Here is a 27,145-nt window from a genome sequence, read left to right on the forward strand (position 1 = left end):
TCCTCTGTTGTATGTTAAGTAATACTGCTTCACTACACACTTTTATTGAATCTTTTATCTCCAATCTTCATATTACGTACACACGTAAAGTTACAATTTAGATTAGTAAATGGGCCTATTTTGTTTCTGCGCAAACTAATAACCGGTGCGCTCGCTGTTCGGCTTCTGGCGGGATTTGCATTAAAAATGCGGCTGGTTGCTTTATTTTCAATGAACCAGTACATTCTAATAATTGCATCATATTCATATTCACTAAATCTATAAACGTAAATGATACTTCATCTTTTACAAAATTAAAAACATGTTAAAACACACACTATGTAAAACAATCGCTAACTACTTTATTTTTAACTGGGTTTTATAATCAGTGTTCGCTAAATTATCGTAGCATTCCCAGTCGATTTAGTCACATGGCTCGTCTCAACCAATAGGCAAATCAGACACTGTAACCGGTTTCAGTTTTGTCTAATAACTATCATGGCTGACAAAAGAGGAGATTCAGGTTTGTTTACAGTTGCCTAGTAATATTTTAGGATGCTAGCTATCAGTCATTTTAATTTTGACAATCGACAAATCATAATTCATGACTTGGCTATGCATGAGAAATGCAAATATGTCTCATTTTTAATAAATTGGTACAAAAGTACTCCAAAAATCACTTGGGGGGAAAAAATGATCATAATTTTCCATGACCAGTTTTCGTCTGACTGTAATGTATTTAAAATGAAATGTCAGTACTGGTAATAGTGACAACAGCATTGCATACATTCAGATCACATACTGTTTCTGAGTATTTTAATTTAGTTTTGCAGTAATCGAAATAAACAGTATCCGAATTTTCATTTAATATATCATTCCTTCACAAATACTATAATACACTCGATAACACTGATAATGATATTTATAGTCGTCCCATCCTCCTACAAATTTGTAACAAAACTATTTTTTATAAAAAAAAATTGTAAATAATTTCAGTTTGGTTTGACATAAAGAGAAAAGTAAAAACGTTTTGGAAATAACAAAAATATACTATGTTTGTTAGCAATTTAGAAAACAATTGCCTGAGAAATAAATAACTTGTAGTATCATAGGTGAACCAGTTTCGGTGAGCATAAGCATTCGATTCAAAATCATATCAATATTTATACACAGGCAGTTGCTATTCAAATAGCTACCTTTTTGTTAGTATTTCTATGCTTCAAATGAACACTAAACTTACCGCTATATAGCAAAGATCACCACACGTGCATCAAAAATTGTAGCATGCATGAGCAGTAAATATTGTTAACTACGTCCCCTGTTTCAGTGAGTGAAACATTTAGTGGTATAGCATACAGCCAAAACTTTCCAACACAAATTTGTTCAGTGTTTTATCAAAACGTATGTTGTTCAACAAAACATGTACTTATAATAATTTATAAAAAAATATTCTAAATATTTTAAGACAAATTACAAAATGGAGTTCTCGAGAACCAATGTTAATAGACAACATTTTAGGAGCACGAATATAACAATTCTGATGTCTTGCAGTTGTGTTAAAAGTTGAACAAATGAATAGTTATAATGGTAAAATTGTTTGATTAAAACATATAAGCTGCATTCTGAGTTTTAATAAATATACAAACAGATATCCAGAAATATGTTTATGTTAAAACATATAAGGACCATATATTTTTGGCAAATATCTGTAAAGAGAGTTTTGCCAGCAGACGCTGTGACAACCATGTGACTTCAATAACAAAATAGCAGTACAGCTGAGAAGAGACAAAAATAGTTTTTAAAATTAAGTTTTGTTTCAAATAACAGTCTTCAAAAATCAAAGAAAAAAGGTATTAAGAAATGTGCCGTGTTTATGACTGGGTAAAGTTCGATCTTGTTTTCTTTGCTCGTTTTAACCTTATTTTTACGAACATTTCTGTGAATGTGATAGACATTTGTTTACTTTCCCCACGCAAAAGTCAACAACGTCAGAAATCTTCAAATGTACGTAGGCCTACTGTTAAGCACAAACGATGAAACCACCGAAATAGGGCCCTCACCAAAACAGGGCCACAGACGATAAATTCCATAGTATAAAAAAAGGCGTTCCCTGTGGGATGGACTATATTTTGTTTTATATTCATTCATGTCACTGTTCTCATTATACTGATACCTTAGCCCAAGTACTCTGCCAATACTGAGCAAGAAAGACATGAGGAGGGGGGGGGGGGGGGGAGGAGGGACCGCCTGCACTGGCAGGTGCAAGGGAGCACCAGCAGTCCGATTGAATCAGTAGCAGGCGGGTGAATGTGATCCGATTATATCTTACTTTTATAATGGCAACATAGTGCAGCAGCTATTACATAGCCGACTTTGTTTGGGTAATAGTAACTTATATGGTCATAAATTCTCATGATACGTGACAATCAATCTTGTACTTCCAGGCGCCTAATTGAAGATGCTGAACACTTCTTACACTTTACTCCACTATACAACATAATTCAAAATACCCATTTCTCAGATTACCATAATCTTAATTGTAATATTTTACTATTTGGTGACCCAAACATTAGTCTCCTAGAAAATAATGCTATATTCAAATCTGTCCAGAATTTCATTATAAATAGCAAAGGTTTTGAGATAATTAAATGTTCACATTCTTTCTTTCTTTTTTGACATCTAATTCTAAATAATGTTCAATGGTTAAAGGTAATAATCCGTTAATGCTCATTACCTTTTCTTCTTTCTATTTCCCCTGTTTGTTAATAAATTTGGAAGAAGTTATAATCATTATGTTTTATTTTTATTGCTTGTAAAATATTCATATTGTAAAATGTTGAGAGAGGCCTTGATATAGCCTCAATTAGAAATTAGCGAGAAAAATTAGGCAGAGTTACATCCCCAAACCCGTATCCATTTCCGGTGTGTTCCGGTAACAGCAACAATGGCTGATGACCACAGTTGTTTGTGAATCTTCAGCTGAGATTTATGCATACCAGCCCCTAGCATCATAAATGTCCCTACCTATGCTTTAAAAATAAAGAATGATGCAGGTAAAAATTAAGTTGATGAAATTGTGTTTTGTTATAACTGACCATGTGTTAAATATAGGAGATAAATCCACCCAGCCTGATTGTTTTGGTTTTCTTGCATGGAAATTTTAGAATTTTCTTTTCAAAGCTGCAATCTCGCCTCACATTAATTATCATAATTTCATTTAAACATACAAACACACGTACAGTTTTAATGAATTGTGTGTGTCAGTACTATAACACATTTATAATAGATAATAGAAACATATGTTTATAGTGCGTCCCTCGGGGAATGCATGTTTTTCATACTATGGAATTTTCTACAATTTATTTATTTCTGAGCTGCTTGCTTTCTAAATTACACACATAAATAGCATAATTTTGTTATTTGCAAAACACTTTTATTTTTATTTTTACGTCAAACCAAACTTAAATTATTTACAAAAACAACATTTTTGTAGGCAGATGGGATGACTATATGTAATATTCCGATCAGAACAGCCCCCTTCCCCACGTGCTATATTATGTTTGTTTTTCCAATGTATTTCCAGGGACGTATGGCCTGACCCCTCCCCTAAAAACCACCACTAGCCAGTCTAGACTTCCTCTACACAATTTCCTGCACATGCACCTGTTTGACTAAATATTTCGTTTGCTGCAAATTAATTAGGCCTATATACATTGCATTATAAAGTGTTAATGTTGCTGTAATAACAGCTAAATATATAATTTAACCTAAAAACATCTACTTATAGTAATAGTACTTGTTTTGTTTATAACAAAATATTTGTGTAAACATATTTGTTAGTCTTGCATGCCAATTTTGATGGTTAAATGTTAAAATGAAGACATTGTTCTATTGACATGATTATAAGCTTAAGTGGCAGGCAAAAAAATAATAAATATGAAAAGTGGGGGTCACATGCCCACTTGTCCGCTCCCCCGCTTCCTACGCCAGTGAATATATATATATATATATATTTATATATATATATATATATATATATATATACTATGGAATGCTTAATGGTTGTGCATAATATTAATAATTGCAGGTAGATAGTCGATCCTAACTATTAAATTACATATGAAATTGTGTCCGTTACACTATGTCCATCTGACAATGATAATGGACTCACTGTTCCAATTTCTTTGCGAGTCAGACAGTAGAAACCTTATCGTTAGGCGACGAAGTGAATTTCTATATTGTTAGTTTCATTATTAACTACTGCATAGGTCGTAGTTAATTATGCAGCAAGAGGTACAGAAAATCGCGGCTAGTCATTTAGTCAAATTAATGTACACTTCCGTTCGTACACAGTGATATATACACAGACACATGCATATTACTTGCAAATATCAAAACTTTATTAAGGTGCCGTTTTAACGAGTCCGTCATCGATGAGCCCTTTTTTTTGGTCTCCCCAAGACGTGTTTCGTAAGTATTTCTGTTGAGCACAAAACGTATTGTACATTTTCTTTTCTGTAACAGAAGGAGATTGCACACAATCTGACAAACAATAATAGTAACAGAAAACTTTATTAACGTCAAAAAATAAAAGAACAAGTCGACGACTACTCCACAATTCAGTAGTAACAAAGGACCTTAGTTGCAAGCGACTGCAGCGTGAACGCACCGGAAATAATTTAGTGGCTGATTGGGGCCGCTTAGCGCTATACAAATCAAGGGCAGATAAGTATGTTTCTAATAGAGGCTATAGGCTAACTCCAGTTGGCCAATCCCCAGACTGTTACTATTTTTGATTGGCAATAAATATTGTTTAAACCAGCTACATACATGTAATCTCTCTCAACAGTCAGAGACCACTCTACAATAAAAACTCGGAATGTCTTTCAACCACCAAGTGGGGTGGGATGTAGCCCAGTGGTAAAGCATTCGCTTATGTGCGGTCAATTTGGAATCGATCCCTGTCAGTGGGCCCATTGGGCTATTTCTCGCTCCAGCCAGTGCACCATGACTGGTATATCAAAGGCCGTGGTATGTGTTATCCTGTCTGTGGGATGGTGCATATAAAAAATCCCTTGCTGCTAATCGATAAGAGTAGCCCATGAAGTGGCGACAGCAGGTTTTCTCTCTCTATATCTGTGTGGTCCTTTTAACCATATGTCCGACGCCAAATAACCGTAATTAAAATGTGTTGAGTGCGTTGTTAAATAAAACATTTCCTTCCTTCCTTCCTTCAACCACCAAGTAGGCAAAGATCCCCACCATAATACAACAATAATCCTATGTTTGACATTCAATACCTTTAAAATGATCATTATTTATTTCATGTTAAAGGGATAATCAGATCAAATATGAGTCTTATGTATTGGAGAGATGCAAACCCGTTGGCAGTCAGCTGTAGAGATTGCGCAGAGTTCTTCGTTCTCTGCTGCATTGTTTTTTAATGTGAACTACATCTAGTACATGTATATTATCTCTCCCCCCCCCCCCCCCCCCCCACTGGCCATAGGGCTTGAACAACGTACTTATTTTGTGAATATATTGATGACAAATAGCTTTTGCATTAAAAATTAATCTATGAGTGAATTGATCACAAAGGTGAGTCTCTTTTTTATTTTTATCATGGTTACAATTTTCACAGTGCCGGTCAATAAATTCATGGGGTTGGTGTGGGATCTGAACGGCCCCTAAGGGAAACACTGATATAACATTTTTACCCTTTTATTAATTAAATATACCAATAAATATACTTATTGATATTAAGCAATAGTGTGCATTAAAAGCCTTGCCTGATTGTCCCTTTAAGTTTAATCAATTATTATAACCGAAAGTTAGTGCAAACCGATTATAACCGATGATTGATCAATGAAATCCCAACACTAACCTGAATGACCATTCTCAAAGTTTTCCAATGTCTGTTCTGATGTAGAACTGACCGGCCTTGGTGGTGTCGTAGTTAGGCCATCAGACATAAGACTGGTAGATACTAGGCTCTGTTCTGCTGTATAACTGACCAGCCTCTGGTGTCGTGGTTAGGCCATCAGACATAAGATTGGTAGGTACTAGGTCATGTTCTGCTGTATAACTGACCAGCCTCTGGTGTCGTGGTTAGGCCATCAGACATAAGACTGGTAGGTACTAGGTCATGTTCTGCTGGAGAACTGACCTGCCTCGGTGGTGTCGTGGTTAGGCCATCAGACATAAGACTGGTAGGTACTAGGTCATGTTCTGCTGTATAACTGACCAGCCTCTGGTGTCGTGGTTAGGCCATCAGACATAAGACTGGTAGGTACTAGGTCATGTTCTGCTGGAGAACTGACCAGCCTCTGGTGTCGTGGTTAGGTCATCAGACATAAGACTGGTAGGTACTAGGTCATGTTCTGCTGTATAACTGACCGGCCTCGGTGGTGTCGTGGTTAGGTCATCAGACATAAGACTGGTAGGTACTAGGTCATGTTCTGCTGTATAACTGACCGGCCTCGGTGGTGTCGTGGTTAGGCCATCAGACATAAGACTGGTAGGTACTAGGTCATGTTCTGCTGTATAACTGACCGGCCTCGGTGGTGTCGTGGTTAGGCCATCAGACATAAGACTGGTAGGTACTAGGTCATGTTCTGCTGTATAACTGACCGGCCTCGGTGGTGTCGTGGTTAGGCCATCAGACATAAGACTGGTAGGTACTAGGTCATGTTCTGCTGTATAACTGACCGGCCTCGGTGGTGTCGTGGTTAGGCCATCAGACATAAGACTGGTAGGTACTAGGTCATGTTCTGCTGTATAACTGACCGGCCTCGGTGGTGTCGTGGTTAGGCCATCAGACATAAGACTGGTAGGTACTAGGTCATGTTCTGCTGGAGTGCACTGGCAGGTGCAAGGGAGCACCAGCAGTCCGATTGAATCAGTAGCAGGCGGGTGAATGTGATCCGATTATATCTTACTTTTATAATGGCAACATAGTGCAGCAGCTATTACATAGCCGACTTTGTTTGGGTAATAGTAACTTATATGGTCATAAATTCTCATGATACGTGACAATCAATCTTGTACTTCCAGGCGCCTAATTGAAGATGCTGAACACTTCTTACACTTTACTCCACTATACAACATAATTCAAAATACCCATTTCTCAGATTACCATAATCTTAATTGTAATATTTTACTATTTGGTGACCCAAACATTAGTCTCCTAGAAAATAATGCTATATTCAAATCTGTCCAGAATTTCATTATAAATAGCAAAGGTTTTGAGATAATTAAATGTTCACATTCTTTCTTTCTTTTTTGACATCTAATTCTAAATAATGTTCAATGGTTAAAGGTAATAATCCGTTAATGCTCATTACCTTTTCTTCTTTCTATTTCCCCTGTTTGTTAATAAATTTGGAAGAAGTTATAATCATTATGTTTTATTTTTATTGCTTGTAAAATATTCATATTGTAAAATGTTGAGAGAGGCCTTGATATAGCCTCAATTAGAAATTAGCGAGAAAAATTAGGCAGAGTTACATCCCCAAACCCGTATCCATTTCCGGTGTGTTCCGGTAACAGCAACAATGGCTGATGACCACAGTTGTTTGTGAATCTTCAGCTGAGATTTATGCATACCAGCCCCTAGCATCATAAATGTCCCTACCTATGCTTTAAAAATAAAGAATGATGCAGGTAAAAATTAAGTTGATGAAATTGTGTTTTGTTATAACTGACCATGTGTTAAATATAGGAGATAAATCCACCCAGCCTGATTGTTTTGGTTTTCTTGCATGGAAATTTTAGAATTTTCTTTTCAAAGCTGCAATCTCGCCTCACATTAATTATCATAATTTCATTTAAACATACAAACACACGTACAGTTTTAATGAATTGTGTGTGTCAGTACTATAACACATTTATAATAGATAATAGAAACATATGTTTATAGTGCGTCCCTCGGGGAATGCATGTTTTTCATACTATGGAATTTTCTACAATTTATTTATTTCTGAGCTGCTTGCTTTCTAAATTACACACATAAATAGCATAATTTTGTTATTTGCAAAACACTTTTATTTTTATTTTTACGTCAAACCAAACTTAAATTATTTACAAAAACAACATTTTTGTAGGCAGATGGGATGACTATATGTAATATTCCGATCAGAACAGCCCCCTTCCCCACGTGCTATATTATGTTTGTTTTTCCAATGTATTTCCAGGGACGTATGGCCTGACCCCTCCCCTAAAACCACCACTAGCCAGTCTAGACTTCCTCTACACAATTTCCTGCACATGCACCTGTTTGACTAAATATTTCGTTTGCTGCAAATTAATTAGGCCTATATACATTGCATTATAAAGTGTTAATGTTGCTGTAATAACAGCTAAATATATAATTTAACCTAAAAACATCTACTTATAGTAATAGTACTTGTTTTGTTTATAACAAAATATTTGTGTAAACATATTTGTTAGTCTTGCATGCCAATTTTGATGGTTAAATGTTAAAATGAAGACATTGTTCTATTGACATGATTATAAGCTTAAGTGGCAGGCAAAAAAATAATAAATATGAAAAGTGGGGGTCACATGCCCACTTGTCCGCTCCCCCGCTTCCTACGCCAGTGAATATATATATATATATATATTTATATATATATATATATATATATATATACTATGGAATGCTTAATGGTTGTGCATAATATTAATAATTGCAGGTAGATAGTCGATCCTAACTATTAAATTACATATGAAATTGTGTCCGTTACACTATGTCCATCTGACAATGATAATGGACTCACTGTTCCAATTTCTTTGCGAGTCAGACAGTAGAAACCTTATCGTTAGGCGACGAAGTGAATTTCTATATTGTTAGTTTCATTATTAACTACTGCATAGGTCGTAGTTAATTATGCAGCAAGAGGTACAGAAAATCGCGGCTAGTCATTTAGTCAAATTAATGTACACTTCCGTTCGTACACAGTGATATATACACAGACACATGCATATTACTTGCAAATATCAAAACTTTATTAAGGTGCCGTTTTAACGAGTCCGTCATCGATGAGCCCTTTTTTTTGGTCTCCCCAAGACGTGTTTCGTAAGTATTTCTGTTGAGCACAAAACGTATTGTACATTTTCTTTTCTGTAACAGAAGGAGATTGCACACAATCTGACAAACAATAATAGTAACAGAAAACTTTATTAACGTCAAAAAATAAAAGAACAAGTCGACGACTACTCCACAATTCAGTAGTAACAAAGGACCTTAGTTGCAAGCGACTGCAGCGTGAACGCACCGGAAATAATTTAGTGGCTGATTGGGGCCGCTTAGCGCTATACAAATCAAGGGCAGATAAGTATGTTTCTAATAGAGGCTATAGGCTAACTCCAGTTGGCCAATCCCCAGACTGTTACTATTTTTGATTGGCAATAAATATTGTTTAAACCAGCTACATACATGTAATCTCTCTCAACAGTCAGAGACCACTCTACAATAAAAACTCGGAATGTCTTTCAACCACCAAGTGGGGTGGGATGTAGCCCAGTGGTAAAGCATTCGCTTATGTGCGGTCAATTTGGAATCGATCCCTGTCAGTGGGCCCATTGGGCTATTTCTCGCTCCAGCCAGTGCACCATGACTGGTATATCAAAGGCCGTGGTATGTGTTATCCTGTCTGTGGGATGGTGCATATAAAAAATCCCTTGCTGCTAATCGATAAGAGTAGCCCATGAAGTGGCGACAGCAGGTTTTCTCTCTCTATATCTGTGTGGTCCTTTTAACCATATGTCCGACGCCAAATAACCGTAATTAAAATGTGTTGAGTGCGTTGTTAAATAAAACATTTCCTTCCTTCCTTCCTTCAACCACCAAGTAGGCAAAGATCCCCACCATAATACAACAATAATCCTATGTTTGACATTCAATACCTTTAAAATGATCATTATTTATTTCATGTTAAAGGGATAATCAGATCAAATATGAGTCTTATGTATTGGAGAGATGCAAACCCGTTGGCAGTCAGCTGTAGAGATTGCGCAGAGTTCTTCGTTCTCTGCTGCATTGTTTTTTAATGTGAACTACATCTAGTACATGTATATTATCTCTCCCCCCCCCCCCCCCCCCCACTGGCCATAGGGCTTGAACAACGTACTTATTTTGTGAATATATTGATGACAAATAGCTTTTGCATTAAAAATTAATCTATGAGTGAATTGATCACAAAGGTGAGTCTCTTTTTTATTTTTATCATGGTTACAATTTTCACAGTGCCGGTCAATAAATTCATGGGGTTGGTGTGGGATCTGAACGGCCCCTAAGGGAAACACTGATATAACATTTTTACCCTTTTATTAATTAAATATACCAATAAATATACTTATTGATATTAAGCAATAGTGTGCATTAAAAGCCTTGCCTGATTGTCCCTTTAAGTTTAATCAATTATTATAACCGAAAGTTAGTGCAAACCGATTATAACCGATGATTGATCAATGAAATCCCAACACTAACCTGAATGACCATTCTCAAAGTTTTCCAATGTCTGTTCTGATGTAGAACTGACCGGCCTTGGTGGTGTCGTAGTTAGGCCATCAGACATAAGACTGGTAGATACTAGGCTCTGTTCTGCTGTATAACTGACCAGCCTCTGGTGTCGTGGTTAGGCCATCAGACATAAGATTGGTAGGTACTAGGTCATGTTCTGCTGTATAACTGACCAGCCTCTGGTGTCGTGGTTAGGCCATCAGACATAAGACTGGTAGGTACTAGGTCATGTTCTGCTGGAGAACTGACCTGCCTCGGTGGTGTCGTGGTTAGGCCATCAGACATAAGACTGGTAGGTACTAGGTCATGTTCTGCTGTATAACTGACCAGCCTCTGGTGTCGTGGTTAGGCCATCAGACATAAGACTGGTAGGTACTAGGTCATGTTCTGCTGGAGAACTGACCAGCCTCTGGTGTCGTGGTTAGGTCATCAGACATAAGACTGGTAGGTACTAGGTCATGTTCTGCTGTATAACTGACCGGCCTCGGTGGTGTCGTGGTTAGGTCATCAGACATAAGACTGGTAGGTACTAGGTCATGTTCTGCTGTATAACTGACCGGCCTCGGTGGTGTCGTGGTTAGGCCATCAGACATAAGACTGGTAGGTACTAGGTCATGTTCTGCTGTATAACTGACCGGCCTCGGTGGTGTCGTGGTTAGGCCATCAGACATAAGACTGGTAGGTACTAGGTCATGTTCTGCTGTATAACTGACCGGCCTCGGTGGTGTCGTGGTTAGGCCATCAGACATAAGACTGGTAGGTACTAGGTCATGTTCTGCTGTATAACTGACCGGCCTCGGTGGTGTCGTGGTTAGGCCATCAGACATAAGACTGGTAGGTACTAGGTCATGTTCTGCTGTATAACTGACCGGCCTCGGTGGTGTCGTGGTTAGGCCATCAGACATAAGACTGGTAGGTACTAGGTCATGTTCTGCTGGAGTTAAAGAACCTTGCTTTCAAGGAACCAGTAGAGAAGAGAAAGAGAAAAGTAATGTTGACAACATCAGTAGTAGTATTGGCTTCATACAGTTGTTAGTTGCGCTGTTTTGGTGGATGCGTCGATTATGCATAACAATACAACATTTGACCATTTATGACATCAATGTTTTCAGTGTTCTAGTTAGCAATAAGTAGAAAGGCTCTGCGCCCTTCCTGATTATCGCCACCCTGCCCGATTATCGCCACCCTGCCCGATTATCGCCACCCTGCTTGATACTTTGCCCGATTATTGCCACCCTGCCAGATTATCACCATGTCCGATTATTGCCACCCTGTCCGATTATCACCACCCTGCCCGATTATCGCCACCCTGCTCTAATTTATTGCTACCCTGCCTTAATTCATTGCTGTACAAAAATCATGACCCCCCCAAAAAAACCCCCACCAAAAACCCCAACCCAACAAAACTTGCTTTCCTCTCAAAGTGTGTACAGTCTTGTCGCAGGTCTGAATTCCCAACTATAAAACGTTTAACAACACATAGTTTGGTCACATGTGTGAAAGTCTGCCAATCAATGGTGCCAAGGCCTATGTGTTTATTTTTTTTGTTAGTCATTGTGACTAGACAGGCAGAAAGTCAGTCTTGAAGAGCTTGCTTGAGAAGTAACCCCCACACTGTCGCACACATACCCACAAATCACTTAACTAATTATCAAACACTCTGTTAAAATTAGAGCATCAAGATAAACTGACATAACGTCATATTGAGGTTTATCTTAACTGTATCAGATTCTTTAATTTTAGACATAGCTGTTATCGGTTTCACTGTTATGTGTACATCTTTTTTAACTCTTTGTTGTAGGCAGTGATTCTGACAGCATTGACGAGCCTGTTGTGGGTAACGTCAATAAGTTCGCGGTCGTTCCTCCAGGATTTACAGGGAAGCCCAAAAAGGGTCATTTGATATTTGATGCTTGTTTTGAAAGTGGTAAGTAAAATAAACATTTATTTTCTAACATATATCCCAAAACTATTATAATAGAAATTTGTTCCAATTGTTAATTGATTACATCTTCCCGTGTGGTACATGACACAGGTCTTGGTGAATTTCCTGTCATATTTAAAATAAAATAAACAATTTCTGCTTCATTTTTTCAGAAATGAAATATGGTTAACTTTCTTTGTCTCTAAATTGAAATTTAAAGTTGGCAGTAGATATTAAAAGTATCAAGCTTTCACATAACATGCAGAACCAAAACACTACACATTATTTTTGCTAAAATAATTCTGTTGAGTCTTGCAATTTTGTGAATTGGGTCATTAGTCAGTGATGTTGTAGCCTATATTAGTTACGTGTATTGATGATAGTTTTATATGTTAATTACTGTTCCTATGGCGTGTGTTGATGTTTTTACAGGTAATCTTGGGAGGGTGGACTACATTACAGAGTTTGAGTATGACCTGTTCATCCGCCCAGACACTTGTAATCCTCGTTTCCGAGTTTGGTTTAACTTCACAGTCGAAAATGTCAAGTCGGAACAGGTGAGTCAACTGGTGTCGCTTTTTCATTTATTTAAAATCAGGAATGCTTTATGTGTTAGTGCTATCTTTTGTACAGACATAATTACAAATATTCAACTTTTGTCAGTCATATTTGTGCGTTTCAGTCATTTAGATAGTAATGTTTCAATATGTTATAACTGAACATTTTATGCAACTTTATGTCTGTAAAATATTATGATCAAACAATTGTTCTTGAGTTGACTTAGAATGACAGTATATACATTGATCAAGGTTTAATGTTTGTTTGTATGTTTTTTCAGCGAGTCATATTTAATATTGTCAACTTCAGTAAGACAAAGTCACTGTATCGAGATGGAATGTCTCCACTTGTCAAGTCCACCAGCAGACCTCGGTGGTGAGAACTTATAGGATATATCTTTTGAGAAAAACGTCTTCTGTGTGTTAATGATTTTACATTTCAAACAAATCTTGATTGTGTGTACTTAATGCAATATTTGGATTTTCACAGCTTAATAGAGCAGTTTTCCTGTTTAGTTTACCCGGAGGACTGAACACAGTTAAACGATACAAACATGTTTTCTTTCATTCACAAACTTTTACTAGTCTCATTTCTGGTTCCAGCTTTTATAAATGATTTTAAACTAAATGATAAATGCCATATATATAATTTCCAACCAATCCATAATATTCTGAAACATAACTCGGAAGGTTGACTATAATCCGGGATCAAACATCTACGTAAATATTTGCCACTGTCATTGGTTAATATAATTCACAATATTTGGTTATTCTGATTGACAGTAATTAATGATAAATGATTAAGCTATTTGAATATTGCGGTTCAGGGTGAGGATCCCAGCTAAGTATGTTTACTACTACCGATGTCCGGATCACCGGAAGAACTACGTCATGTCGTTTGCGTTTAACTTCGACCGAGAGGATGATGTCTACCAGTTTGGTTACTGCTTCCCGTACTCGTACACGCGGCTTCAGAACTACCTCGATAATCTGGAGAGAAGAAACATGGACTTCTTTAACAGAGAATTACTTTGTCTGACCGTTGTAAGTGTTTTATTTAATTATTGACCTGCCCAGTCTGAATCTGGAACAAACTGGATTCCTGTTAAAATTGGTCATATTTCTCAGTCCAAAAGCTTTTCTGTTATCAGTGGTTAAAACCCCAAATAACAAAAATTCTGGAAATGAAAATATAATACAAAATTATGAAACTACCTTTTAGATTCTTAAATTTAAGTAATCAAAGAAAAATGTATTCTAGCAAAACCAAAATTTTTTAAACCCATGAAAATAAAAGATTTTACAGTATTAGGGGTCTATTATGGGAATTAGAATAGCTGCTCAAGAGTGCTGGAAATGAAATCATTGTCACCACATAATCATCTAGGCTAATCCTCATTGGCAGCAAGTACTACAACCTTTTGACATAACAGTTGGAAGGCAGCCCATTGCATTGTGGGTCAGTGTTGGTAAAATGCTTGGCTTGATCTTGCAGCCCATTGCACTGTGGTCCAGTGTTTGTAAAATGCTTAGACTGATCTTGCAGCCCATTGCACTGTGGTCCAGTGTTTGTAAAATGCTTGGATTGATCTTGCAGCCTATTGCACTGTGAACCAGTGTTTGTAAAATGCTTGGGTTGATCTTGCAGCCCATTGCACTGTGAACCAGTGTTTGTAAAATGCTTGGGTTGATCTTGCAGCCCATTGCACTGTGAACCAGTGTTTGTAAAATGCTTAGATTGTTCTTGCAGCTCATTGCACTGTGAACCAGTGTTTGTAAAATGCTTGGGTTGATCTTGCAACCCATTGCACTGTGAACCAGTGTTTGTAAAATGCTTGACTTGATCTCGCAACCCATTGCACTGTGGTCCAGTGTTTGTAAAATGCTTAGATTGTTCTTGCAGCCCATTGCACTGTGGACCAGTGTTTGTAAGATGCTTTGGTTGATCTTGCAGCCCAATACACTGTGAGTCAGTGTTTGTAAAATGCTTAGATTGATCTTGCAGCCCATTGCACTGTGAACCAGTGTTTGTAAAATGCTTTGGTTGATCTTGCAATCCATTGCACTGTGGTCCAGTGTTTGTAAAATGCTTAGATTGATCTTGCAGCCCATTGCACTGTGAACCAGTGTTTGTAAAATGATTGGGTTGATCTTGCAGCCCATTGCACTGTGAACCAGTGTTTGTAAAATGCTTAGATTGTTCTTGCAGCCCATTGCACTGTGAACCAGTGTTTGTAAAATGCTTGGGTTGAACTTGCAACCCATTGCACTGTGAACCAGTGTTTGTAAAATGCTTAGACTGATCTTGCAGCCCATTGCACTGTGGTCCAGTGTTTGTAAAATGCTTAGATTGTTCTTGCAGCCCATTGCACTGTGGACCAGTGTTTGTAAGATGCTTTGATTGATATTGCAGCCCATTGCACTGTGAATCATTGTTTGTAAAATGCTTAGATTGATCTTGCAGCCCATGGCACTGTGAGTCAGTGTTTGTAAAATGCTTAGATTGATCTTGCAGCCCATGGCACTGTGAGTGTTTGTAAAATGCTTGTGTTGATCTTACAGCCCATTATACTGTGGTCTAGTGGTTGTGAAATGCTTAGATTGATCTTGCAACCCATTGCACTGTGAATCATTGTTTGTAAAATGCTTTGATTGATCTTGCAGCCCATGGCACTGTGAGTCAGTGTTTGTAAAATGCTTAGATTGATCTTGCAGCCCATTGCACTGTGGACCAGTGTTTGTAAAATGCTTAGATTGATCTTGCAGCCCATTGCACTGTGGACCAGTGTTTGTAAAATGCTTAGATTGATCTTGCAGCCCATGGCACTGTGAGTCAGTGTTTGTAAAATGCTTAGATTGATCTTGCAGCCCATGGCACTGTGAGTCAGTGTTTGTAAAATGCTTAGATTGATCTTGCAACCCATTGCACTGTGAATCATTGTTTGTAAAATGCTTAGATTGATCTTGCAGCCCATGGCACTGTGAGTCAGTGTTTGTAAAATGCTTAGATTGATCTTGCAGCCCATGGCACTGTGAGTGTTTGTAAAATGCTTGTGTTGATCTTACAGCCCATTATACTGTGGTCTAGTGGTTGTGAAATGCTTAGATTGATCTTGCAACCCATTGCACTGCAATCCAGTGTTTGTAAAATGCTTGGGTTGATCTTGCAGCCCATTGCACTGTGAACGAGTGTTTGTAAAATGCTTGGGTTGATCTTGCAGCCCATTGCACTGTGAACCAGTGTTTGTAAAATGCTTAGATTGATCTTTCAGCCCATTGCACTGTGAGTCAGTGTTTGTAAAATGCTTAGATTGATCTTGCAGCCCATTGCACTGCAAGCCAGTGTTTGTAAAATGCTTGGGTTGATCTTGCAGCCCATTGCACTGTGGTCCAGTGTTTGTAAGATCACTGTAAGTACATATGGTTGGTAGTGACCATAATATTTTCCTATGATCGATAGCCCATTTGACCAAATGTTCCTTATTTACAGACAGCTTAAGTTACAATCAGTATTTACAATATGTCTATACCTAATGTAAGTACTAATATTGCAATTGGAAATTAATTTTAAAGAAGAGATATGTTTAAACAAAATCAGTATTTATTAAATTAAGGTAATGCTAACCAAAATTGCACGTGGAAAATCAGTCTAAACTATTTCATTTCAAGCTAATTAATATTCATCAAGGTGAATGTGGGTATGTTGTTGTGCATATAAGATAATGTAGACATATTTTGTACCGACATGTTTTTGAATAAGGGTTAATGCCAGAACCCAAATTTTGGAATAAGTATAGCAACATGTTTTTGAATAAGGGTTAATGCCAGAACCCAAATTTTGGAATAAGTATAGCAACATGTTTTTGAATAAGGGTTAATGCCAGAAACCAAATTTGGAATAAGTATAGCAACATGCCAGAACCCAAATTTTGGAATAAGTATAGCAACATGTTTTGGAATAAGGGTTAATGCCAGAACCCAAATTTGGAATAAGTATAGCAACATGTTTTTGAATAAGGGTTAATGCCAGAAACCAAATTTTGGAATAAGTATAGCAACATGTTTTTGAATAAGGGTTAATGCCAGAACCCAAATTTTGGAATAAGTATAGCAACATGTTTTTGAATAAGGGTTAATGCCAGAACCCAAATTTTGGAATAAGTATAGCAACATGTTTTTGAATAAGGGTTAATGCCAGAACCCAAATTTTGGAATAAGTATAGTGCTCAACATGTTTTTGATTAAGGGTTAATGCCAGAACCCAAATTTTGGAATAAGTATAGCAACATGTTTTTGAATAAGGGTTAATGCCAGAAACCAAATTTTGGAATAAGTATAGCAACATGTTTTTGTTTTAAGCTATGTAAGAATTGTTTGTCATTTATTGTTACATTGTTGATATATAACCGTCACAAATTGTACACTAAATTTATAGCTGTTATTCCTTGATGTATAAACAATTCTTATAATTACAAACATCACAACGTATTCAGGCATTGAATTGGCGATTTGGTTTTGGGATTCCATGAGAATCATAAACATGATTTAATATATATATTTTGTGGTTCTGTCTTATAATGTTACACTTCCTATCTAAAATTTTATATTTACAGAAGTAAAGAATCATGCTAAATTCGCAGCCTCTTATTTATTTTTAAATATGTATAAATCGGTTTTTAACATCATTTTCATGACCCATTTTAAGTAATGTTCACATTCTGAAAGTTAACAGTGACATCAGCTCGTGTGAATCAAGTATGACAGCCGAAAGTTTGTACCAGTGTACATGTAACGTGGAATATATCTGTATTTCACGGAATGTAATCTATGTATCAGTTGTTGCTGCTTTACACACGTATGTAGCAGTATCTGTATTTGCTGCAATCTCTGTTGTGTTAATTCATTTGTGAGACAGGTGTTGTTAATGTACAAAACAAGATGAGTCATTTAAATATTCTTTTATATGTAGGCCCCAGACTAATTTAGTATATAATGGACAGGGTGTTCAGTAAAAGAGCTGTGTGATAAATGAGCATGTTGTCATGATTTGTGAGCATTTAATAACTATGTAAATTAGATCCAGCTTCCTCAGATCTCTGAGCTGTGTCCATTCACTTGGTTAAAAAAATAGCATTCCTTTTTAAAGATACATAAAACATAGTATACTTTAAGATATGTAAAAAGATAGCATTCCTTTTTAAAGATATGTTGTAACATAGCACACCTTTCTGTAGATATGTAACAAGATAGCATACCTTTTTAAAGATAGGTAATAACATTGCACATCTCTTTATAGAGATATACTGAACAAAAAAAGAAACTTCCGATTTGTACATATAGTATTTGTTGTGTTAAAGAATTCATTGTGTAATGAAATTATATAGGTAGTATTAGCCTTGAGCTGTATTATCAGGATTCATGAATTTTATCGATTATTTTTGCACTGTTAATCGTCGACAACGTGAAATTCAATTTGCACGTGCATGCATGGTTCGACATGTCCCATGTAGTATTCGGTCAATTTGTTTTACTTGTCTTACTGACATTGTTGTCAAGTGAACGAAAACGCTTCAAAATTTGTAAAAAAATGAAAGTTTTTTACATTGTAGCATTTTTAGTATGCCAAGAATACCCAATAATTTACGCAAACGGGCAATTGGCATGCTTGATGCTGGCATGTCGACAGAAGACGTTGCAAGGCATGTAGGGAGTTCTAGTCGAGCGATACGAAATCGTCACATAAGATTTCGAACAACAGGAAGCACCAACGACTTGCCACGTTGTGGACGTCTGCGTGTTACAACACGTGGTTAAGACCGCTATATCATGAACACGCATTTGCGCAATCGATTCCAAACTGCCACTGCTACTGCTGCTAACACACCTGAGCTTCATAATAACCGAATCAGTGGGCAAACATGCACGACCTTCCTTACGTCGGATGCGTTTTAATGCAATGTCATCATCTAAATCATCTTAATTGGGAACGTGTACACACTCGTTGGATACGGCGACGCTGGAATACCGTTCTTTTTTCGGATGAATCCAGATTTTCTTTACAACGTGGTGATGGCAGGGTGCGCGTCTACCGTAGGAGAAATGAACGCTATGCTGACTGTTGTGTTCTTGAACGAGATCGTTTCGGGGATGGGGGTTCTGTCATGGTCTGGGCAGCTGTTGCCCATGGTTATCGTTCACCACTAGTCGTCATTGATGGCAATTTAAATGCTCAACGTTACCGCGATGACATTCTCGCTCATCACGTCATTCCTCTGTTCAATAACAATGCCAACATCTCGATTTTTCAGCATGATAATGCCACCTCTCATACAGCAAGAGACACTGTAAATTTTCTTAGGACAAATAACATTGATTTCATTGATGACTGGCCCGCTAAAAGTCCTGATCTCAACCCCATCGAGCATGTCTGGGATAGTCTGGACAGACGATTGAGGCGTCGTCCCAACCCACCCGCTAACGTCAATGAACTTTGTTAAGCGCTCATTCAGGAATGGAACAATATTCCACAGGCAGAAATCAACACTTTAGTCAATTCTATGCGCCTGCAATGCACTGCAGTGGTCAATTCAAGAGGTGGTCATACCCATTATTAAGTGGGTTTTTTTTTTTTTAACCGCTACCACCCTTGGTCAAAATTTCTCCCAGTTTCTGTTAACCTATGGCCATGATTTTTGCACCAAACGATGCATCATGGAACACTCTTTAAACGCATATATAACAATTATTCCCCCGGTTTGTTTTCATCAAGTTATGTTCAAGCAAAGTTAGCGGAAGTTTCTTATTTTGTTCAGTATATAAAAAGATAGCATGTAATTTTAAAGATAGGTAATAACATTGCACATCTCTTTATAGATATATAAAAAGATAGCATATAATTTTAAAGATAGGTAATAACATTGCACATCTCTTTATAGATATGTAAAAAAGATAGCATATCTTTTTAAAGGTAGATGAAAACATAGCATGCCTTTTCAAAGATATGTAAAAACATAGCATGCCTTTTTAAAGATAGGTAAAAGGTCAGGTCATAGGGTTTTACGTGCACATTGAGAACAAGCTGTTGTAGCACACGCCTATTCTGGATGCAGGTGGCAGTCTCGGCCCGCTCCTCTGTCCAGGACATAGGTAAAAACACAGAATACCTTTTTATAGATATGTGAAAAAAGAGGGCATATCATTTTAAAGGTCTGTAAAAACATAGCATACCCTTTTAAAGAGAATTAAGAACATACATGTAGCATGGGGAAGGTGGTTCAGTAAACAGACATTTAAAAACATACGGGTAAAAGATGAATTTGTATGGGTGATAACAATGTACTCAGTACTGTAATAGTGGATCATCTGTTTGAACTCTTGTCATGTCATCTACAATCCCTGCCATTAAGAAAATTACCACGGCAAAAACAATGCTGTGGGAAAGTAGTGTGCACAACATTTCTCACAGCAATTTTACCGTTAACATGTTTCCAACTGTGGATTGTTAGTAAACCTAAATGAGGAATTTGGTATTTGTTTTATTTGCCAAAGTAACGTAACAGTTAACACGCGAATGATACATGCATGATCAAGAACAATGGGGTGGGTGGGTAAAGGGATGACAATTTATCATGTACAGCATAGTCAGTCCACAGTAATGCCAGTTCAATTTTAACGTTTTAATTATATTACATCAATGTGTCAGAATATATTGAATGCGATATAGAATTAAAATAGTTTTCTTTAATAACGGCATAATTTCTATTAGGAAATCTGTCACCAAGACCGAATCCCCCCTTCATCCCCCCCCCCCCTCCCAAATCCGCCTATGTTGGAGTGATTTCTTAGGTAGAGTTAGAAAATATTCCATGTCATCTCCAGTTACTGTTTTTTGTGCTGCACTCGCTTCATCTACCTGCTAGTCAGTATTTTTACCTAGCACTTCGATATGGTGCTCCATAGGTAGGGTTAAAACTGGCAGTCCACCCATTGCCTAAGGTGACCGTTAGTACTTTACTGGCTACGGGAGACTCCAAATTTTACAAAATTAGTCTGTAGACAACCATCAGTTTAGAAAATAATTGTAGAAGAAATAAATAAAATGTGATGATAACTCATTTTGTTTCTTTTAACTACTAGTATTTTCCTCCTTGCAATGCAGTAATTTAAGGGCTAGTTAAATTTGAGAGCCAAACAATTGTTTTTATTTGTCCCAGCTAGCTAGTTGTAACACAGTTTACATGTAGTGACTCCCAGGACTGGGTGGACTTGGCTTTTATGTTCTGTCCTGTGTGCGGGAAAGTGCATACCCTGAAAGGACGTTACTCTATTTGAACACAGCAGATTTCCTCTTTCTCTGTAGATAAAGCATCAGAATCCAAATGTTAGACCCCATGTACCCATATTTAAAATGGCTGTGGTGTCATTAAACATTACTTTCAGTTCCTTTCCTTGTGCTCTTAAATTGTGATTTATTCAATGATCTTTTGATGCTGATATTTTCTACAATCACTCTAATGCAGTCAAATCCACTTAATTGCACATTGATGTATAGCATAAATTGGTTATTTGCATATTATTCTGTAATACATGTAAGACGAAACCTTTTTATATATTTAAAGTATTTTACACTCCACATCCACAGGAGCTTTCCCACTATTAAGTTCTGGTGATCACTCAAATGATTTGAATTCAACTATTTTCATAACGTCATTAAGGTTACATTTAACATTGCCATCTTGTTGACAGCAACAGAGACGGTTGGACCTGCTGACAATCACGCACCCGGACAATCTGGAGAATGAGTCGGACGAGAAGCAGAAACTTGTCTTCATCACTGCCCGCGTACATCCCGGAGAAACGCCCTCGTCATTCGTCTGTCAAGGTATGACTAATATTCTTCAGTAAAACTTTATGCTACAGGTAATGAGTACAGAAATACATTTCCTTTGTCATCTTGGTTTATCTAGGAAAATGTTTGTTGGAGATGATTTCTTTGGGTGGAGAGTTGGTCATGCAGAATGTGTTTTGTGTTAGTAAACTGAGTGTGATACTAAGAGGTTGGGTCTTTACAGAAATACATTTTCCACTGACATCTTGGTTTACCCAGAACTGAAAAATCTGAGTAATTTTCCATTATTTCATGTTTTTGTGCAACCCACAAACTGCTGCTCTCCATGTTAAAAGAAAAGCCCACAAGAACCCTTTACCTTTGCAGACCCTTCAATGTATGGTTTGATATGCTGAAGGTGTTTAGTGTTTGACAGGATGGTGCTCCCTGACAAGCAGGTTGCAGCTCAGTAACATGCCTGACTGAGGCTGCGGTGTACAGGATGGACCCATTCAGTTGGTTCCCATTACAAACTCAGCTTCATCATGGATGTATCGGAGGCTGTAGCATGTCCACAGTCTCTCAAATGGCTGTATTGGCCCGAGGCATTGTCTTGGACCGATACAGCCAGCCATAGTCCAATACAATACATAGGCCATTTAATAATATAATATTGTTTAACAATGAGTGACCATCATGTGGTGATCTTGACAGATCCTAGTGTTAGTTTTTTGTGAAGGTCAACACACTGTAACATGTGACTGTATACTACTGTCTTCACTTGTCATCTTCTCTTGTTATTGCAGGTATAATAGATTTTCTTATTAGTAATCATCCAATAGCAAAAATACTCCGGGATTACATCATCTTCAAGATTGTTCCCATGCTCAACCCAGATGGCGTATTCTTAGGCAATTACAGGTGAGGAAAAACCCCCACTGTACTAGTTAATTGTTTGGAAAAATAAATACATCTAATGCAGTTGCTATCAGCATTAAAGTCTCTGTCAGGAATTGCACTTAGCAGTGTCATAAACAATTGTGTGCATCTCAGAGGTCTTACAATGCTATAAAGTGAATTTTGGTTTTGGACTCTTTTTATAGGGCCTTCACTTTTAATCAGCCAATCATGTATGTTATTCTAGTGTCATGTGACCCTGTCTGAAATCTTTGACAACAATGTTATAACATCTCACAGAGATGGAATATAAACAGACCATTGCATCGGGGTTGGTGGGGTGGGGGGTTGTGATGGGTGGTTGGAGTTGCAGGGAAAGATGTAAGATGTCCCAGTTTCATTGCAAAAAGAAACCCTTTCATTGCTTTATTGCATGTATTTCAGTTGTAGATTTGATTATTTTTGTATTATATGAATACATCTTACAGACTCCTTTAAGTTATTTACTGTTTGTTATTTCCTACAGGTGTTCACTGATGGGATTTGATCTCAATCGCCACTGGTTGGAACCGTCTCCGTGGGCACATCCGACTCTGTATGCCACCAAGAACCTCCTGATGGAGTTGGACCGGAATGAGGTGAGACACACTCAGATATAACGAGGAGAGTTGTCAGAATTCCCACATGTTGGAGGGAGGTTTCCTTTTTCCTTTCTCTACACTTCGATTTTGTAGGTGTGTTACCTCCCGAAAAGACAACTGACTCGGTGAAGATTGGTATAGATAGGGTTCTTTATTCCAGAGAATATGGTTATACAGTCGAATAAACCCTATAAGCAAAAATGTCATTATTAAAATACAATCACAACTATACATAAACAGTCTTAAAACACCATATTAAAACGCATTAAAATATATATAAATACACCCTGCAGTCTAGTTATTATCTACAGATAATAGCAAATCGAATAAACAAAATATACAACCATACACTGAGCAATATTTAACATCGCTACAGTAAGCATCAAATATACATAATATACAATACCGAATTACATGGTTACAGGTGGAATTTTAATCCTGTAATTAATCACACGAATATTTTCTGCAATTCATTCATCCTCCCTAATATTAACTACTGTTCAACAGTGTGGGGATAGTGCCCAAAAACAAGTCTCGACACTACAAAAAATCCACAATCAAATGGCCAGACTACTTCTTGACATTGGCTAAAGAAATTCTTAATGAGCTAAAATGGTTGAACATAAAATAAATAATAAACGTTCGCACCAGCAGTATGATGTACAAAATAATTAATAACTCATCTCCACAATACCAAAACAATTTCTTCATTCATTCTGAACACACTCAAAATCACAACCTCAGATCCTCATCGCAAAAACTTCAATACGTACCCACTCCAAGAACAGAATTTTATAAAAGAAGTTTTGTATACCAAGGAGCTTACATGTGGAATCAACTCAATGAGAAAGTAAAAAATGCACCATCTGTAACCTGTCGATGAGAAAGTAAAAAATGAACCACCATCTGTAGCCTCTTGATGAGAATGTAAAAAATGTACCACCATCTGTAGCCTCTCGATGAGAAAGTAAAAAATGCACCATCTGTATGCTCTCGATGAGAATGTCAAAAATGAACCACCATCTGTAGCCTCTTGATGAGAATGTCAAAAATGCACCACCATCTGTAGCCTCTTGATGAGAATGTCAAAAATGCACCACTATTTGTAGCCTCTTGATGAGAATGTTAAAAATGCACCACCATCTGTAGCTTCTCGATAAGCTGAGAATGTCAAAAATGCACCACCATCTGTAGCCTCTTGATGAGAATGTCAAAAATGCACCACCATCTGTAGCCTCTTGATGAGAATGTCAAAAATGAACCACCATCTGTAGTCTTGCGATGAGAAAAAAAAAAATGCACCATCTGTAGCCTCTCGATGAGAAAGTAAAAAATGCACCATCTGTATGCTCTCGATGAGAATGTCAAAAATGAACCACCATCTGTAGCCTCTTGATGAGAATGTCAAAAATGCACCACCATCTGTAGCCTCTTGATGAGAATGTCAAAAATGCACCACTATTTGTAGCCTCTTGATAAGAATGTCAAAAATGCACCACCATCTGTAGCTTCTCGATGAGATGAGAATGTCAAAAATGAACCACCATCTGTAGCCTCTTGATGAGAATGTCAAAAATGAACCACCATCTGTAGTCTTGCGATGAGAAAATAAAAAATGCACCATCTGTAGCCTCTCGATGAGAAAGTCAAAAATTAACCACCATCTGTAGCCTCTTGATGAGAATGTCAAAAATGAACCATCATCTGTAGCCTCTTGATGAGAATGTCAAAAATGCACCACCATCTGTAGCCTCTTGATGAGAATGTCAAAAATGCACCACCATCTGTAGCCTCTTGATGAGAATGTCAAAAATGCACCATCTTTAGCCTCTTGATGAGAATGTCAAAAATGCACCACCATCTGTAGCCTCTTGATGAGAATGTCAAAAATGCACCACTATTTGTAGCCTCTTGATAAGAATGTCAAAAATGCACCACCATCTGTAGCTTCTCGATGAGATGAGAATGTCAAAAATGAACCACCATCTGTAGCCTCTTGATGAGAATGTCAAAAATGAACCACCATCTGTAGCCTCTTGATGAGAATATAAAAAATGAACCACCATTTGTAGCCTCTTGATGAGAATGTCAAAAATGAACCACCATCTGTAGCCTCTTGATGAGAATATCAAAAATGAACCACCATCTGTAGCCTCTTGATGAGAATGTCAAAAATGAACCACCATCTGTAGCCTCTTGATGAGAATATCAAAAATGAACCACCATCTGTAGCCTCTTGATGAGAATATCAAAAATGAACCACCATCTGTAGTCTTGTGATGAGAAAAAAAAAAATGCACCATCTGTAGCCTCTCGATGAGAAAGTAAAAAATGCACCATCTGTATGCTCTCGATGAGAATGTCAAAAGTGAACCACCATCTGTAGCCTCTTGATGAGAATGTCAAAAATGCACCACCGTCTGTAGCCTCTTGATGAGAATGTCAAAAATGCACCACCATTCATTGTTGTCATTAAGAATAAAAATAGCAGGTGAAAATTAAATTATAGGCGGCCATTAATCACAATGCGGAAAAAGACCCGATGGTGAATAATTAGTGTTTAGGTCATTTTATGTGGGTCAATGACAACGGTACTGATTAGGGTCCTACCCAGAAAATTTTAATACCATGTTATATGCTCATAGATTCATTTTCAATCATGTTTCACGATCTAGTCATGAATAAATTTCCATTACAATTTTGTTTTATGACCCATCAAGTTACAAAATATTTAGCAGTTTTAATAATTACATAATGATTTATTATTTTTGATTCCTTATACCAAAAAGAGGCCCATGGGCCTAAATGATCACCTGACTAAACTGTTGACCCAATCTATCACACTTATGGAATGCATCATATCCATTTTCCAGGAGGAGGGGTCAGAATGATCAAATTCATGATTTTGTTCCTCCATGAATCAAGGAAACTTCACACCAAATTTAGTTGGCAATGGCCTAGTAGTTGTGAAATAATTACAGTATAAATGCATTTTTTAAATAAAAACTCTAATAAACTTCACCCCTCCTCAGGGTGTGCCAACATTAAGTACAATCTAACTTCAAAACCAATGGAATGTTAAGGTGTAATTAGACTAAAATAACTTGAAAAGTATTTCTGAATATGTACTAGCTATTATTAACATTACTTTACTAAAAAAGACCCCAGTGTAGCCTACTCAGAACAGACAAAAAGCCTGTTGTACCCAAATTAGTGAGATGTAAAGCCTGGACAGGGTACCCAATACAGTGGGTGAAACTTGAAAGAGGTAAAAATTGAAAGGGGTCGGCTGTGCGACTCGCAAAAAACAACGGAAAGAAAAAGAAAGAAAGAAAACAAAACATTGTGGACAGATCTACCCCTTATTTTGTACCGAAGTATCTGTTACAAAAAACGTGGTACGATGTACAAGCTGACTCATTTTTTATGTAGTTGAACCAGAGATATTGTCGGTCTGACATTCACAGCATTCGTTTTGCTGAACCGATCGCAGTGTTAATATTATTTTAATAAAGATTTCAATATATCTGAAAAATAATAACGATTTTTTCCAAAGTGATTCCCAAATGTGGGATTACATTTTTCTATTTTCTTTTTATTTCTATCTTCATCGAATGAATCAATCCGTCAATAGTAGTTCCATTTTCGTAAAGGCAGTGTATATATTATTTGGCACCCAAGATAACTTATTTTAATGATGATCACTAACACTTCCGTTGTTAGTGTAAGCGGTGATATCCCTAACACAATTAAAAGTTTCTTATATTTTATTAGGGATTTCGGAATAAACAAATGACA

General features: G+C 37.1%; 1 protein-coding gene across 3 annotated transcripts in view; it reads left to right on the forward strand.

The window, feature by feature from the left end:
* The first annotated feature begins 423 nt into the window (after window positions 1-423).
* Window positions 424-27,145, forward strand: part of LOC121374964 (cytosolic carboxypeptidase 6-like) — a 113,690-nt gene continuing 86,968 nt past the window's right edge. For all 3 annotated transcript variants that reach the window (XR_005958263.1, XM_041502119.1, XM_041502118.1), the window contains exons 1-8: window positions 424-502; window positions 12,303-12,428; window positions 12,858-12,982; window positions 13,264-13,358; window positions 13,810-14,026; window positions 21,728-21,863; window positions 22,616-22,730; window positions 23,233-23,344. Coding sequence is in view for 2 of the 3 variants with exons in the window: in XM_041502119.1 (XP_041358053.1) it covers window positions 478-502; window positions 12,303-12,428; window positions 12,858-12,982; window positions 13,264-13,358; window positions 13,810-14,026; window positions 21,728-21,863; window positions 22,616-22,730; window positions 23,233-23,344 (951 nt within the window). In the remaining variant the exon portion in view is untranslated. The remainder of the gene's footprint in view (window positions 503-12,302; window positions 12,429-12,857; window positions 12,983-13,263; window positions 13,359-13,809; window positions 14,027-21,727; window positions 21,864-22,615; window positions 22,731-23,232; window positions 23,345-27,145) is intronic.

This window comes from Gigantopelta aegis, chromosome 6 (assembly GCF_016097555.1).
Source record: "Gigantopelta aegis isolate Gae_Host chromosome 6, Gae_host_genome, whole genome shotgun sequence".
Classification (NCBI taxonomy): domain Eukaryota; kingdom Metazoa; phylum Mollusca; class Gastropoda; order Neomphalida; family Peltospiridae; genus Gigantopelta; species Gigantopelta aegis.